The sequence below is a fragment of the Rosa rugosa genome, chromosome 3, assembly GCF_958449725.1.
Source record: "Rosa rugosa chromosome 3, drRosRugo1.1, whole genome shotgun sequence".
Classification (NCBI taxonomy): domain Eukaryota; kingdom Viridiplantae; phylum Streptophyta; class Magnoliopsida; order Rosales; family Rosaceae; genus Rosa; species Rosa rugosa.
The window spans coordinates 49,423,462-49,441,235 of NC_084822.1; the positions used below are offsets into that span (position 1 = coordinate 49,423,462).

The 17,774-nt window shown below is 35.1% G+C and overlaps 1 protein-coding gene and 1 long non-coding RNA gene across 2 annotated transcripts; both read right to left on the bottom strand.

Moving 5' to 3' along the window:
* Positions 1–1,364: 1,364 nt before the first annotated feature.
* LOC133737876 (topless-related protein 2-like) lies at positions 1,365–2,327 on the bottom strand. The gene is made up of 4 exons (XM_062165354.1): positions 2,242–2,327; positions 1,971–2,150; positions 1,773–1,886; positions 1,365–1,662 (listed from the first exon to the last, which is right to left on the bottom strand). Exons 1-4 carry the CDS (start codon positions 2,325–2,327, stop codon positions 1,365–1,367), a joined length of 678 nt encoding a protein of 225 aa, XP_062021338.1.
* Positions 2,328–14,115: 11,788 nt separating this feature from the next.
* LOC133740814 (uncharacterized) lies at positions 14,116–15,518 on the bottom strand. Its single transcript, XR_009861429.1, has 3 exons — positions 14,862–15,518; positions 14,633–14,754; positions 14,116–14,534 (listed from the first exon to the last, which is right to left on the bottom strand). It is a non-coding gene; the product is annotated as an uncharacterized LOC133740814 (long non-coding RNA).
* Between the last annotated feature and the right edge of the window lie 2,256 nt (positions 15,519–17,774).

Sequence of the window (17,774 nt, forward strand, 5' to 3'; positions counted from 1 at the left end):
ACTATTACCGGGATGTTCGGGCCTAACAAAAGAGGAAATAACTATGTCATAATTGGCATGTAATTATGTCAAAATATGTATGGAAAAAAAATTAAAGAAAGGGAAATAATATTCCTTGGCTACTTTACTAATAAGCAGGAAAATTTCCTTTCTCGTCGTTTTGAATTTGTGTGTGTTTTTTTTGGTGTCACCTAATCCATTTTGGGTTATGAAGAAAATACATACGACCCAATATATACTATTGAACAACTTACCATAAAACCAATTACTCTATTTATTGGTATTCATTATACCGCTGGCAATGATGCTAGTAATTTTGAATGCAACATTGCTAGTATTATATCGACTCATACATATGCAAAATCTACTATCTTCTGGTGAGAAAGGATGAAAAAAATGTTGTATATATGCACTTGTAATAATGTATATATACGATGAAAAAGAGAAGTTGTGCAATCCACATTCATGAAAATTGAAGGGTAAATTGTATACTGCATGTGGTGATGGTGGTTATAGTTAAAGGTACATTTATTTACTATTGTTGTGGTCTAACACTCAAATTCCAAAGTGCTTGCAACAAGTTCTAATTTGATGAAAAGAAAAAACTTGATATGTCAATGGATAGCACAATCTAAAATAAATGTTAGGGTAAAAGTTATAAATAGTCCTTGTGATTTGGAGTGATGCTTAAAATTAACCTTGTGATTTAAAAATATTTAATTTTACCCTTGTGGTACGTTTCAATTTATTTATTTATTTTTCAAAATCCTCATGCTGGTATGTAAATGTACTATACCTACATATTACACACCACAATACATTAATTAATATCTAATTACTTCGAATAAGGTGACACATTTTCTTATGAACGGGAGGAAAATTTTCAGACCAAAAAGTAAGTGTGCGTGGATTCTCTTTGAAAGTTATCTCAAGGAAATCAAACTGGCTAACTGGAAATGGGGGTCCGTAAATTAGTTTGTTAGCCCTTAGATTAGTTTTTGGTTTTGAAAAATGCAAGGCAATAGAGCAAAAGTTATCTCATGAAACTACACGTCAATCTTCACCTATTTTACAGATTGAGATAAAAATTAAGCATGCAGAAAGAGATTTATTAAGATACCAGCCAATACATAGAAAAAGTACATAACAAATTCATCATATCACAAACAGCTGCAGGAAATGAGGAAAGTAAAACAAAGACTACATTGACAAGGAAATTGAAACTCAAACGACAATATTTTGACGTTTGATGGACTCATAATCTGTTTTAAAACAAACAGATCGAAAACATAACTAACAACTGAGACTCATCCTCGATCTGTATTTGAAACAAACGAAACCAACAAGTTAAGGCCAACATTTAATTAGGTCCTCCGAGTTCTAGGAAACCAGCTCGGAGTAACACTAAAATTCCTCGGTCCCGGTAATGCTAATGGCCCGGGAGCTGCTCGAGGTGCTGGAATTGGAATTAGTGAAGCGGCAGGAACTGCTAGAGCTGTTGGAACTTGAGGTGGTACGATGACTGCATTATTCACGTTGAGAATGGGATACCGAATTTTCCCAAACAATAGAGGATTGGACTCCAAGTTCACCCTAATGAACTCCACCCTCTCCCTCCTGTGGTACTCTGGATCCCCGTAGTAAAAAAAAGCTTCATGCATCCTACAAATATTTGAATCGAAAAAATCAAAATTAATTAGTACCTGAAGTTATGCAGTGTATTATCTCACTCAAATTCAACTTTCGAAATCGATCTCATTTTAATCCTATACCTGAAGTTATGCATATTCACTAGATAAGTAGCGAAGCCAACCAACTCTTGGTTGTAGATCCCCAATGGTTGAAGTTTTTCGCGGATGATGACTCGCGCCTCCTCACGATGATTTCTATGCACCAAAATATAAAGAATAATCGGTTAACTAAGGTATAGTTTGAGTTCGAAGCCTATAAGGTGTTAACTACTGATTTACTCGCTTAGGGTGGCCAGGAACTTGTGCCACCGGAGCTCAAAAACAACATTTATTGAAAATATGTTGTCATGGACTCCGGTGAATCCCATCATGTAGTCCTCAGCGGCTTCAAAGGCTCCACGAACAAAACAGTCTTCAAAATAAGCCAGATTGAAGAATAAACCAGATTCACGCTCCAGCCTTATATAAAATAATGCGATTAGTATTAACAAATAATATCTAAGGTGGCCAGTGAACGAAATTGGAGAGTACTTAAGGAAACCCCGCGTACATTCTTGCGGATTGCCTCAGGTTGATTCTATCGAGATATTGAACAATAGAGTCAATCGCATCTCTCTGTGTGTTGGAAACAGCCATTTTCTTTTCAATAGATCTGCACCATTTCCACAAACATCAACCAAAACGAGCCAAAAATCAGAAAATAAATTTCACTTTCATATCAGAAATTACAGAAATAGCAGATCTTAGATAGATCGAGTAGGAATTATATTTATGTAAGATATATGATTTCAGAAGAGATCTCATGAAAATGCCAAAACACTTTTGTTTGGAGAAGAGTAGTCTAGAGTACATGAACTCATAAACTCGTATAATAGGAAAGATAGAGCTTATACTACCTGAAAGAGCAGACGCTTTCTGAATCAAAAGGAAAAACTAGAGGAATTGCTTCGACTTAAGCTCAGTGGGGATTTGTGTCTCGCTTTAGCCTGGATTCTGTCTGCTGTGAATGCATGTGATGGCTTTGGGGGAATATGAATTTATATAGAAGCGGCGAGGGGTATCATGGCCAACATAGGTTTTGGTTGGGGCTGAGATAAGGTTTTCCACCTACATCAGATTCAACAAAGGCGTTTGCAAACACGCGCGCTGTTCAAAAAGGGGCAACAGTATGGTGCAATCATTCACATGGTTTTTCCATGCACTCTTCCTTGATAAACCAAGAGATTAATTAGATATCAAATGATTCAAATCTGTATCATTGTGTAGAATTATTTGCCTAACATTTTAGTTGATAAATTAGATATAGGTCAATATTTTAGCATGCCACTGATTATAAAGTAACGAGCTTGGAAGTTATATTTGGATGAAAGATAGATAAATTTTCAATATTTTGTTATATATATTTAGGGTTTTGAACTTTTGATTAGGTCTTACGTGAAACTTAAGAAGCGAGTGAAGTTCACGATTAGAAAGTGCGTGAAGATACCAAGTTCCGTACATTTAATTGACATAAAAAAATATGGGATGAAATCTGCTGTCCCTAAAAATACTGTGCCAAACCAGTCCCCATGCATTCATTGGTCCACAAAGAATAAAATATGGAACAAAAGATTAAGAAAATATTTTCTTAATCTTTATAGACCAATGAATGCATGGGAACAGGTTTGGCACAGGGTATTAGGGACAGCAGATTTCTTCCCAAAAAATATACAGTAAGTCGATTAGTTCTTGATAGTTTCTGTACATTTAATTAACATAAAAAATATACAATAAGTAGATTAGTTCTTGATAGTTCATTAAATGATTATTAATTTCAACGATTTAAATTCCGTAAAAGTAAATAACTAATCGCATTTAAGATGACTGATAGTTTGTAGTTATTTTGAAGTTATAAAACATTTAAGAAATTACAATCACCCGGATAGGTCGGCCGACAAAGATAAAGAAGAAGTGCTTATTCAATGGAAAAAATGACAAGACGCCCATGATTGAAAACAAATACATAATAAGAAATCCATCACTTCGCTTAAATTAACGTTAAAATTCTAAACCTAAAACGAATGTCCATTTGTCAAGAATATTCAAGATAAATATTTCGGGAACATTAAAGTTGAACTCTAAATAAGGAGGTCAAGATAATACAATTTCATAGTTAACCATTAGTAATTCGGATATACTAGGACCAAAATTATCAATTTTGTTATCGAATTTTAGTAGGTGCAACCCTCCAAACCATAATGAGTAATTTTATTTTTATTTTTACTAAGAGAAATGATAAAATAAAAGATTAGGAAAAGGGAAGTAAATAGAGTCTATGTTAGTGTATGTGAGTCTAACCGCACTAGAACATTAACTCTCATATTTTTCCCTGTATTTAATTATGGTAACATCATCACCCAAAGGAAACAAAGTAAAACGTAATTAAACGGCCTATTCTATGTTGTCAATGCGTGTGCTCTCATTAATTTTCATTTGACTGGGTTCATGAACTCAAAGCAACCCCATATCCAAGTGCGTTTTATATATATGAAAGCCGCTCTGGCACAGGTAACTGAAATTATTTGAATTTGGCACCTCCAAAATGTTAGTCATTCAAAATAATCAACATTTAGTTGTTAATATTATATAATGATGAATTATGAACTTCTTTATATGACACAAACAAAAGAACTTTACATGCGAAGTTATCCATGTCTTAAGTTTTCGCCAAGTGGTAGAAAACTCGGGAAGAAAGAGTTCATTACCCTCTACTACTCATGCATGGCCATGTGTGTGACAACAAAATCCTGTTGAATTTGATGTCATTTGTGGATAAACAGAAAGAGAATGGAATACCTTCCTTTCAATGACTTGCACATGGTAAAGTTTTTGTCAAAATTAGCTTTTGGACCAACTTTGATCAATTTTGCAAATTACAAGGGTAAAATTAAACATTTTGAAACTACAAGGTTGATATCACTCCAGATCACATAAACCATTTCTAACTTTTACCCATTTAACTAAAAAGTGGAAACAAATTTCCTTTTTAAAGTTTTGAATCCATTTTGGGCATGAGCTTAATTAGTGAATCCAGGTACATTGTAGGAAATCCAGGTACATTGTAGGAAAATCTGACTTAAAAAGTGGAAACAAATTTCCTTTTTAAAGTTTTGAATCCATTTTGGGCATGAGCTTAATTAGTGAATCCAGGTACATTGTAGGAAATCCAGGTACATTGTAGGAAAATCTGACTAAAAAAGTGGAAACAAATTTCCTTTTTAAAGTTTTGAATCCATTTTGGGTATGAGCTTAATTAGCGTATCCAAGGTACATTGTAAGAAAATCTGAGGGTTATTCAACTTACTCTGACCAGTGGCCTAGTGGTTCTTGCCTTGTTGGGTGTGCTCCCCAACCTAGGTTCGAACCCCGAAGCTGTCAAAGTGGCTAGGCACTGTGCTGCAATGCACAGTTGGAGCATTTCACATGCGCCGAAGGGGTTTATCTTGGGCCTAAGAAGCCTTTGGCTTCCCCTTGACAAAGTCAAAAAAAAAAAAAAAAAAACTTACTCTGACCAGCATCTCCATAGTAACAAATCCTTTTTCTCTTGTCTGAAATCTGAATTCTTTCTTAGTTTTTTATTTTTTATTTTTTTTATAGGGGAATGAATAAATTCATTAATTGAAAAATCATATGACGATACGAGGTTAAAGTTAGAAAGAAGTTCATTATAGTGTCGAAGCCACACTCGGCCAGACTAGAAGGCTTTCTAGCATGTAGTATACTAGATACGAACAATTAAGCACACTTTATTCGGTGACTATAAATGAAAAACCAAAATGCTAGAAGTTAAACCGAATCCATCAATGAGGGGTCTGGGTAGCAGATGGAGCAGTACGAGAATCCATTTTGGGGTTGTTCTGCTTAGGAGCCTCAAGCCCCTCAGCGTTCGCCTCAAGCCCAGGATGCAGATTGACAGGAACGAGGTCCAAACAGTGTCGAGTGCGCTTTCTACGCTCCTCCTCCTCCTTCTCCTGACGTTCACGTCTCATTCCTGATAGCTGCAGCGACGCCGCCGGCGGAGTGGGGCGAGGCTGAATAGTGACAGGTAACTGCAGGTTCGAAAATAGACAAGAGGATAAGGTGGTGGAATGTTTGCCCTAAAAACAAGAGGTGGCGCTGTCAAGTTTAGCACAGAGACAAGTTTAATATAAGACACCATGAAAAAAGAAGAAGAGGAACCGGAGTAAATTAATATCAATTATTCCTCCTATGACGAACTAAATTAACATTAGTCCCCGAAAGCACGGACAAAAATCCAGCAATTCATTGGTCCATGAAGTGCAACATGAGGAAGTACCGGTGCTGGAGTCTGATTAGCTTCACTTGGACCTGCTGTCAGAGTTGACGGAATTAATGCCAGACCCGGGAATGGTGTAGCCGGATGCACATGATCCGAAACCCCGAAATTCCCCGCAGGAGGGTACACAATCTTGTTTTTCAACAATGGATTGGCCTCCAGGTTGTTCCTAACTTCCTCCATTGCATTCAACCTTGCAACTCCAAGGTCCTCGTATTCTTCACCTAGCCCATCTCTACATGTAATGTTAAACCCGAAAATTAATTAAGACATCACACTGATCGAACACAAATTTTGAAATAATTATTATATTGTTATTATTATTATAATTTTCTCAAACCTGAAATTATCCAAGCGTAAGAGCTCGGACATATTAGCTTTGAGACGACAGTCGAAGCGCTGAAATGTTTGGAGTTCTTCTCTGAGTATTCTTCTCGCTCTCTGACGTTGCTTTCTGGACATTACACTATACTTTAGAATGACAATGGTAAATAAGTAGGTATATAGTAAATTCAAGTTTGAGGATTAATTACAAATCCAGTGCTAGTATGAACTTGTGCCATCTAATCTCAAAAAAGAGAAGAGTCGAGAAAGAATTGTCATCGACGGAGGTGAAACCGCTGAGGTAATCATCAGCTTCGTCAAGGTTTCCACCAATGAAGCAATCCTCGAAATACTTCAAGTTGAAGCACAAGGCAGAGTGGCGCTCCAAGCTACACATATAACCAATATTTTGCGATTAATTAATACATGTCAAAATTATTAATATATAATTGAGACAAAAAAAGAGAGAGACTAAATTAAAGATAAATATTAATGATCGATAATTGCATTAGACAAGAAAGCACGTGTTCATTGGCAATTGTCCGTCACTGATATATGTGAGAGACCCACATATGCTAACACTAACAAGTAACAACTATCTTGCACTCGTGATGACTGTTGTTGTCTAGCTATGTAATTCATTAAGCCTAACATTTAGTTTGAATGGAGTGATCCAAATCTAGAAATTTTGTTAAAATTGTGCTTAGTTGCTTTTGTAGACGATTGCAATCTACGCTTATCAAAATTTGAGTTGGAAGACGAATAACAAAACAAAAGAATTTCAAAAGACCATAGTTATTTGAAATCCACTTCAAAATATATTTCATCTAGTGATATTTTAAATGTATTATATATATTCTTTTGTACTTTTTTTAATTAAAAATTTCTTTTCTTTTTCATACCAAATCAGTAGATTTGATATCATTCCATCCAAACTAGTCCTAAGAGAATTATATAAATTAGATATACAGTAGAAACAACAGACCTTCGTGCAACTATTGCAAGATTGGTACGGTCAAGATATTTGATCATTGAGTTGACGAAATTTTTGTGACGATTCTCTGTCATCAATGTTAAACGAGCAACAATATAAAGATAATATCAGATAATATATTCAGTGGGATCTAATATTATATCTAGTCTACAACTAAACCAACATAAACAAATAGGATTTGAGAATTCATAAATGGAAATTCAAAAACCAGCTGAATATATGATTTCACCTGCAGCCATTTTTGATAGGGAACTGTAATAAGAATGAACAAAGCAAAAGGAAATGTTTTTGGATATGAAAGACTGAAATGACTTGGGTGTGAAATGGTTTAGGGAGAGCATGAATTTATAGGACCGGCCGCTAAGAGTTTCTCATGGTGAAGATAAATTTTTCTTGGTCATATTTTTGTGGGCCCCATGTGAAAGAAAAAAATATCTATCCCACTACCCATAGAATCATCAGGGGCGCGTAGGAACACGCTCTCCAGAATAGGGGATGGTGCAGGACTATAGTGCATGCATTCTCATTCTCTTCTCATACACCCTCACTTGATGACCAGTTGATTAAACATCAAATATATACGCATTTGTATTATTACGCATTATAGTACAAAGAGTTCATTTTTTTTTCCAGTATCATTGAGTGGGCCTTGCCCTAACCATTCAAGTGCAGATTTCAGTTTGTTTGCAAAATTCGTTAAGTGACTTATAACTTAATCTCATTCAACTCATGAAATAATTTTGAAGATTGCTGTTAAATTTGTACGCCGAGGATTTATGAGAAACATTTAAGTATATGTACTTAGTTATTGAGTTTGTTTATTATTGTTGCCATGCATGCATCGCGTGATGTTCACAGTTAGGAGGCGAGTGAAAATATTAAAATCATGACAATATATAACAAGATCGTCATTTAATAGTATTTGTTCAGTAAATTTAAAGATACATAATCGTTACAGGTAATTAACTATATATGAACTAAAAATTCATTTGAGTTTAGTAAAGTCACTTGAAACTTTAATTGAAGTAAACACGTGGCAAGTTAGTTGATGAAGGAAAGTACACTTTTAGAGAAACAACCAGGCAGGTTGGTCGGTTAAGAAAGCTGGGCCTTCAGTAGTTACGGGGGACAAATTACGGACTAGGGTATGGATAAAGGGCTTAGAATATATGTTTATGTTTTTTAATTTTCTCATATGGATTGATTAGAGCCTAAATTAAATGAATCACCGCCTAGGTTGTCTCTATTCGTCAAGAATAACACAATTAGTAACACTAAAATTAAACTTAAATCTATATTGTAATGTATGCAAAAAACACATTAGTTTTTTCTTTCGTTTTGAACTTAATTTTGATATTATGAAGAGAAACTAAATATCAATAAGTGAACATCTAATCCATCAAATGCATCATATATTACAAGCTATGAATTCATAAACTCAACTCCAATATTTTTTTTAATCAAATTATGTAATTATAATAATAATAATATGTAAAACAGCTAATTTATGTACATTTTTCACTAATATAGTAATATTTATGTAAAGATGATAAATTAGAAAGAAAAAGAAAAAGAAATGGACATACTAGAGTCCATGGTAATTTGTGTGAGTTCGGCCCTAGTGTAACATTGCCTCTTGTGGCGAGTATAGAATGTGATTGTTGGGAGTTGGTGTGAGGTGTGGTTTATTTTGTTCAAATATCGTATTCAGGAGACTTAATTACAGCATCCAAATACATGGTAAGAAATCTGGTCTTTTTCATGAAAATCCAGTCTTATTTTGACCCAACAGATTAGCTAGTTTAACAAAAAATTAAAATTTTGACTAATTTTGAAATAATTTACCATTCCAACAGAATTTATTAAAATAATCAAAAGTTAAATTATCTCAAAATTAGTTATAACATAATATAGTTTATTTTCTCAATTCTCAAGCTATAACAAATTTGAGAGTTGAGAAAATATATAAACAATTTCATGTTATAACAAATTTGGTTACTTTTGTGACTTCAGTAATTTTTAGACTTTTTGATTTGGGTTGTGACTTTTATATTCAGGTCAGTAACGTGTTAAGTATTAATGTCAGGGGTGGCCTTGGGGATGTTCAAATGGAGCAGCTGCACAAGGCCTCCGGTTTTCGAAGGCTTCTGAATTCAATTTTATAATGGCTTTAGATAAATATATATGTCAAGAATGCTAAAACTTACTAAATTGTTGTTTAGTTCAGTTGGGAACTCTACGGTAAATTGTCAGGCTTGATTGGTCTCAGGTTCAAAACTCATGGGTGCTTAGCTCTATTTAATTTTTTCTTTGCCTTTTTTGTGATCTTCTAGCTTCTTTTAATATTTTTTTTTGTTCTTTTCATTCCTAAGGCCTCTCTACTTTCTTCTTCGATCTTGTGTTATGTTTCTTGACTTTCTTCTTTTTTCTTTTTTCTTTTTTTCTTCCTTTCTATTTTTCCTTCCTTGTTTATGTTTTTAGGCCTCCACCATTTTTTTCTTTTATTTACACCAAACATTTTTTCCTAGTTCTTCTAATTGAGATCGTGATTAATAAGGCATTATTTAAATTTTTGCACTAGGCCTCTTAATTTTCAGGACCGACCCTGATTAATGTCGGTGAGTTATGGCTTGTTGATAAGTTATAATTTCAACATTATAAATGTCACGAGTTCGATTCTCACTGACATATATAAAGATAGAGTGAGATAAGGATTTTTTTTTTAAATGTGTTAAGTACTAATGACCTTACGAGAGATAAAAATACTGAGGCCCCGTTTGGGATTGCTTCGCTTTTAAAAAAATCAGCTTTTATTCAAAATTTTAGATTTTATTGTGTTTGGTAAATAAATAAAAAGCAACTTTAATTGAAAGTTATAGGTCACTGGCAGCAGATTTTAGAAGCAGCCTAGAGGTTGCTTTTAGAAGCTGCTGTGGATCAAAACACACTCTGTAGTTATTTTATGTACTGACAGCACTTTTAAAAATATTATTTACCAAATAGGAAACTGTTTTAATTCACAGCTGATTATTTTCACAACACAGCAGTAGCAGTTTTTTTTAAAAGTCACAGCAATCCCAAACTAGCCCTGAGTGGGCCTACAAAAATTGAGTGGCCTAAAAAAAAGAAGTTACAAATTGGGCACTTAATGTTACAATTATGGGTATAAAATAGGCTGGGCTCTGGGCCCACTGAATCTTTCCAAATCTTTTCAATACCCATCGAGTTGAGGTGTTTGATGTTAACTTTGGGCTTAATTTGGAGTTTAGGCTCACTCATTCACTTTTTTATTTTTTTGGAGGCCTTGACCAAATGTCTAAATTTGGTCCAACCTGAATCCACTTATTCCACTAACATATTTTTATTCTCACTTCCCACAGAGAGGCGTCTCTCTCTTTTGAAAGTCCACCTCTGATTAGACTTCCGCCGAGGCGACATCACAGTTGGGTTGGCAGTGAGGCTACAGTTTCTAAATTGGATTCTGCAAAACTAGACACACGGACCACCTTGCTGCTTTGAATCGAACTCCGATCGATTTGCAAGTCCAATGTCAGAGATCGTGAGAAACTAGAAGATAGAGTTCGTCTCCATTGCAAGCCGGAATTTCGGTGACCAGTTTGGGAGATTTCGGATGAGTTGTCCGAGCTGACCATATGTCTTAGTCGACCTAAATCCTGATTTCGGACGTTGCTTTCCTTGCCACTCGACGTTCCCTTAATGAAGACAACGAAGACTTCTTCTGGTCCTCAACTAATCGGCCTTCTCGATATCTGTGCTCGTCTCTCATAATGGAGCTTCCGCTCATATCACTAACAATTCTTATTACTTCGACGGCGTCGTTTGGAAGTAAGGTCTGTGCGATTTTCCAGTGTCCTCTATTTTGTTCGACGGAGCTTGTGTTTCGACGGAGTAGTGAGGGTATTAATGGAAGGGAGGCGGAGAGTGGAGGAAGATGGTTCACAATTCCTGCAGTAGAGGTCACCACATTGAATATGAGCTTCAACGATTTAGATACTGAAGCTACGTGGCTCATTGGTTTGGGTGTTTTCTCGTTCGTTCCAACAATTTTCTTTTTACAATGGTCATTTCGATCATGACCTTCTTCCATTGTAATTATTCAAATTTTAAGTATTTCATTTAGTTTCTAAAGTTTATTGATCCCAATAAAAATTTTATTTCCCCCAATAATATATTTTTCTTTTCCTCAATAAAAGGTCAATAAAACTTTTATTCGCCCCCACAAAAATGTAATCTCTTCATCTTCTACCTCAATCAAAGTTTTATTTGTCTAGTTTTAGAGGTTAGTCATTCTTCTCCCTAATAAAATTTTATTGCCCCCTAATAAAAGATTTTGAATTGATGTAATCTTCTCATCTTCTTCCTCAATCAGAGTTTTATATGTCTAATTTTAGGGAGATTAGTTCTCATTCCCCCTAATAAAATTTTTGTTCCCCTCCATTATAAGCCAATAAACTTTCATTGCCCCCCAATAAAAGATTTTGAATTGATGTCATCTCCTCATCTTCTTCCTCAATCAAAGTTTTATTTGTCTAATTTTAAGGCGATTAGTCTTTCTTCTCAATGCCTCAATTTTATTGGTTTTATTGCCCCTCAAAAAATTCTTTTTACTTGGGGGGGGGGGGGGGGGGGGATAATAAAAATTTATTGGGGGACAACAAAAGTCTTCGGCAACCTCTTCGGTAACCTATGAGATCTCCGACGACATCTGACAAAGTCTGGCGATCTCTGGCAAGGTTTTTGACAAAGTCCGGCTACTTTCGGCAAGGTTTCTGGCGAAGTCTCATATGACTTCTCTCACTTCCACTCTCTATATTTGTCACAAAGGGGAGATGACAAAATAGTCTAAACAAAAAACAGGAAAAAAAAAAAACTTAATTAGGTATTATGGAACAAAATAACTTATCTTATGGATAATGGGGAAATCTATAAGTTTAATAGGATAAGTGGGGTTAGTGTAGCTCAAATTAGGATAAAGGAACATTTAACTATTTTTTTCCCTCTCTCTCTCTTGATACATGAATGCAAAAATTTGATCTTGCTAATTTTAGTATAATATATAAAAAATGAAGATTACAATAGTGTTTATAAGCTTGTTTATATCCAACTTACTATTATTTGAGTTTGAAGTTGGTTGATTTTTTAGGCTTCTTTATTGAAATGAAATTTTATTGAAGCAATTAACGATTAGAATCATTTAGAATGATATCCTTTATTATTTTGAGAGCAATAACAAACCAACTCTAACCTTATAAAAAATAAAAATAAAAACAATCGAACTCTGACTTTCACTGGAAGTTAGAGCATGGTTTGCAAGTACATGAGCTCCTCTATTAGCTTCACGCTGAATATGAAGCAACCTAAACTCCAAGTGTCTACTCATAGTCTCCTTAATCTCATCCTCAGTGAGAAAACTTAGGGTAGAAAAATCAGTTGCATGAGAAGGTAATCTGTTTCATAAATAACTTTGCTATATCTCAAAGTTATCCTTCAAAACAACTAAATCAAACTTTAATTGCGTTTTTTTTTTCCGAAGGCATGGTGATCGGGTGGTGATGCGGCGGCAAGGTCCAAGGGCGTAGCTAGCCTAGGGCGAGAAGGGTCAATTGACCCTTCTCAATTTAAAAAAAATCCTTAATTAGTGTTAATGATCTATGTACCTTAATGAAATGAAATAAAATTGACCCCTTCTCAATTTTTAAAAAATTCTTAACTAGTCTCAATTTTCAAAATTCAATACAAATTTATCTTAGTTAGTTTTAATTATCCTTGAACTTTAATGGAATGTAATAATATTTTACACTATTAATACACTATATATATCTAATTAATACGAATCTTTTCAAGATTTTCTTACCCTATTGATCGATATATGCCCATATGCGCATATTTACGATTCTTTGTTAATATGCTAAATTGAAGTAACACATAATTTTTTCTATATTTTGATCCCAAAATTTATTCAACATGATTTAAGGATCTTTCAATTTCAGCATTAGTACAAGAAATATTACACCTAAATTTTCTTAATTATACTAATATTTTTTTTTTTTTGGGCAAAAGATTGTGTTATTTTTAGAAGACGACTGGAAATGAGTATATTTGTTAGTTAATAAAGTTTGACCCTCCTAAGTGATATTTTTGGCTACGCCACTGGCAAGGTCAAAGACTTTTTGGCTGCAAGCGCAAACCCTATTTGGGTTTGAGCTTTGCTTTGTTGTTCAAATTTGGACCTCAGCCCTTTTGGGTTGACTAGGGCTGCAACTTTTGGGCTTACTATTTTTTGGATTCGGATTTGGGACCCCGCTGAATTTTTTATAAAACTTGGGATCCAAGACGATTTTCGTCTCGGTACCTAAATTTTTATTTTCATTGGGATCAATACATGCGAGGAACCGCATGGATTATTGGTTTGAGATTGTCAGGGAGTCTACTAATAGATGTTGTGGAAAAAAATTTTTATCAGTATTTTATTAGTTTACTCCCTCTGCACCGTATTGTGTTTAGCAGTGTCTCTTTCTGACGGCCCACAGGAGTGGATCACTGTGTAATAATGTTTTTTCTTATTTAATAAATGGCTGACCTCTTTTGATTCAAAAAAAAAATTACTTAAAAAATAGACTAAAATAAAATATATAAATGGTAACTAATAGTTTCATAAATATATGAATGGTGCCTAAGATTACTTGAAAAATAAACAAAAAAGAAATATGAATGGTAATTAAAGAAGGTTGTCAAAGCCCATAAATTTTACCGAGTTAATCGAATAGTTTAACAAATTATTAATCTAGCAGAAAAAGCAAAAAAATACAATAAGTTATGGGGGGTGAAATTTGCACACCCCTAATTGTAAATGACACACCCTTTTATTTTTTTAATACTATTTCATCTCACAATTTTTGACACTTACTAAAATACCCTAAAGTCATATTTGTTTTTTTTTTTTTTTCCCCTTTTTGGGTCCTCTCTGTCTCTCTCCCTCTCTCTCCCTTCCCCTCTGACCATCTTATCTCTTTCTTCTCCATGTACGAGCCCAAGCTGGGTTCCTCTTTCTAGCTGCGAGGTTAAAGAATAGAGACTCATTTGCAGAGCATTGGAAGAAATCCAACAGCCATGGATCTGAGGGCGGCGTAGACGGCGTCGATTTGGGCGAATTCGACGTATCCAAGACCTAGACCCCATTTTACAATCCTCTGTGAATCTTCTGGCAGAGGTTGAATTATTAATTTCACAACTAGACATAGCTATTAAGGATTCATGAAGGTTTACCTCAATGAATTGGCCAATTACACCTCCAGAAGCATTTGCCAAAGCCCCTCTGGTAAACTAACGTTGTGACTTGCAAATGTAGTTAGTACTTACTGACCACCTGCAGCAAATTCCTAGAATCCCTGAATTGAAAGAAAAGAAAAACTCTAAAACCACCACTAGAGAAAAGAAAAATTAACTGCTTTAGTCAAACCCAAATAATATTTGAACCACTCATTCAATTGACGACCTGTTTCAGATATGCCTCAATATCTTCCTAGCACTCTAGCAGTAACTGCTGGCACATAAGCTGGGTTTCTTCTCCAGAAGTCATTTTCTGTTTGCATCACAGTCACAACAAGACTGAAACAAGGTTCAAACAAACAGTCCCACATGCTATTTTCTTTTTCTTTCAAGATTAATTCAACCCAGACCCGATATTGGCAGAGATCGGATTCGAAGTACCTCGAAGACGATCGACCTTGCAGAACCAGACCTGCCGACGTCAAGCATCAGAAGCTTCAAGCCGGAGCTTCAGAGATCGGAAAAACCCAGACCAGCGCGTCGACGCGGACGACACCGGTTTCTTCTTCGGACTCCGACCGTCCCAACTCCGACGACCAGGACCAGCGACCTCTGATCATTCCGATGCCAGACCGTTCAATCAGACAACCTCTAGACCAGAAGTAGAAGCAACCATTTCTTAGTAGTGTTCATTCATTCTGGGGAAGAATAGAAGTTTATTCATAATAGATGAACCAAGTTGCTAAGGGCAGAAAGAGAGCTGGAAAACTGATTGGGAAGTGTTTATTGATAGTTTGATACTCATCCAAGTTCTAACCAGCTTGGGGTCGTACATGGAGAAGAAAGAGATAAGATGGTCGGAGGGGAGGGAGAGAGAGAGAGAGAGAGGGACCCAAACGGAAAAAAAAATCTGGCTTTAGAGTATTTTAGAAAGTGTCAAAAATTATGAGATGAAATAGTATTAAAAAAATAAAAGGGTGTGCCATTTGCAAATAAAGATGTGCAAATTTCACCCCCTCAGTTATTATTGTTTTTGTTGGTAAAGAGTTGGGCCCACATAATATAAGTCACTGTCGGACATTTGGACCACGATAGACTTCTTTTTTGTCCGTACGTCAGCAGATGGAGTCATGTATGCACTGACCTAGGAGACCTTTCTATGTAAAACCTACTCCCCTTAGAGTACGTGTCAATCACGACCATTTGAAACTACTTTCAAGTTTCAACGATACTTTTACAAAAGAAACTAGGAAAGTAAGCACGCAACTCCTTACCAAAGGAAACGAGGCAAACCCAATTAGATTTGAAGCAACTAATGTTACTCTATGGCTCTATGCTTTGAAAATGAATCGAGACTTTTCCAGCAACAAAGAGTTATGCAAAAAAGAGAAAAGAAAAGAAAAGAAAAGAAAACAGTATATTTAATGTTTAACATGTACATTAGTCCACATACCTATGTTGCTTTGATATATAAAATGTAGCACTATTGGTTATTTAGTTAAAAAATATACTAAGGCTGGACATTTAGTGTTCTTCTTTTATACACACACACAACTCTCTCTTTTTATAAAGGGAAAACATTATTGATGTTTCATGAGTTTTGCGACCTTTTCCTAAGACTCTAAGTGTAACTTCACCGATGCAAGCTTTCTATGGGTATAGGCTAATAATAACTTTTGAGTATCGGCAGCTGCTACACAAAACAAATAATTGATGCTTCTTGAGTTTTGTAATTCTTTTTAAGAGCATATATACATCGATGCATGCTTTCCATGTGTATAGCTAATAGTAATTAAGTTTTTTGAGTATCGGGACTTGTTACACGAAACAGATTATTGATGCTTCCTAAGATTCTTAAGCTTTTCTAAACAATAACTTCACCACGCGCTTTCCATGTGAACAGGCTAACAGTAACTTTTGAGTATCGGTACCTATTGCACAAAACAATATATTGATGCTTCCTAAGTTTCATAACCGTTTTCTATGAGTAACTTCACCGATGCATGCTTTCCATATGTACAGGCTAACAATAACTTTTAAGTATCATATATTTAAAAAAAATTTTAAAAAAAAAAAAAACTTGATGCTTTCTAAGTTTCATATATTTTCCCAAGTGCATCTTCAGTAATGCATGTATTCCAGGTGTACATGCTGATAACTCTCACAGCTAGTTTTGCTTCAAACGAGATGCATAGGTGAGCTGAATCTGACGTTATATTGTTGAACGGTAATATCAAAGGAAACGTATGAAATGGTCCCACTTTCCACTACCAACTATTTTAAACGTAAAATATTTTGAATTTGTTTTACAAATTCGAGTCCACAATAGCAATAAATTACAATTTGACCATACGTTAAAATGAAGCAATTTAACCGTAAGCAAATTCTTACCTCTTTGACATCTTATCTTGTGCAACTAACCCGAATTTAACATTGTGCTATTGCACAATAATATTAATGGTGTGTAGTTGAACGGTAATATTATCATAAACGCATGAGATGAGACCATTTTCCACTACCAATCAACCATTTTAAAATAAAGTATTTTGAATTTGTTTTACGATATTGGTCCACACTTGCAATAAATAGCATTCTGGTCATAGCTAAATGAAATAAATTGAAACCGAAAACCAGTTCTCAAAAGGTTTACCTCTTTAAAATCTTATCCTGTGTAGGTGACCTGAATCTGACGCCGTGGAGGTGAACGTTAAACTGACACAAACGCACAATATGGTCCCATTTTTCACTACTAACCATTTTATATTTGAATAGATTTCAATTGCAATAAATAAATAATAATTGAGCCATAGGTTAAATTAATTCAAATTATGAACCAAAAACAAATCCTCAGAGGTTGAAAATCTTAGCTTTGTAAGCTTAAGAGGAGAGACTGAGCAGCACGCTCTCCATGTGAGAACGCAAGTAATAAACGCCTCTCCAACCGTCACTGTCTCCTTTTCAGAAACGGAAGACAGTTGTCAGGACAATAGCTTTCCTTCGTGGACCCACAAATGCTTGTCTCATATTGACAAAACTTATCAATAACCACACGTATTTATCATGATAAGGCATCGTGCTTATACCTCGTAGGTGCGTGCCGCCTCGTTATAAAGACCCCCCCCTCTGCTCAACAACCCTC

Coding starts and splice junctions, on each gene's coding strand:
- LOC133737876 (XM_062165354.1), bottom strand. CDS start 2,327: ATGGCTGTTTCCAACACACAGAGAGATGCGATTGACTCTATTGTTCAA. Junction 2,151..2,241: donor CTGAGGCAATCCGCAAGAAT/GTACGCGGGGTT, acceptor ATTTTATATAAG/GCTGGAGCGTGAATCTGGTT. Junction 1,663..1,772: donor GTGAATATGCATAACTTCAG/GTATAGGATTAA, acceptor AAATATTTGTAG/GATGCATGAAGCTTTTTTTT.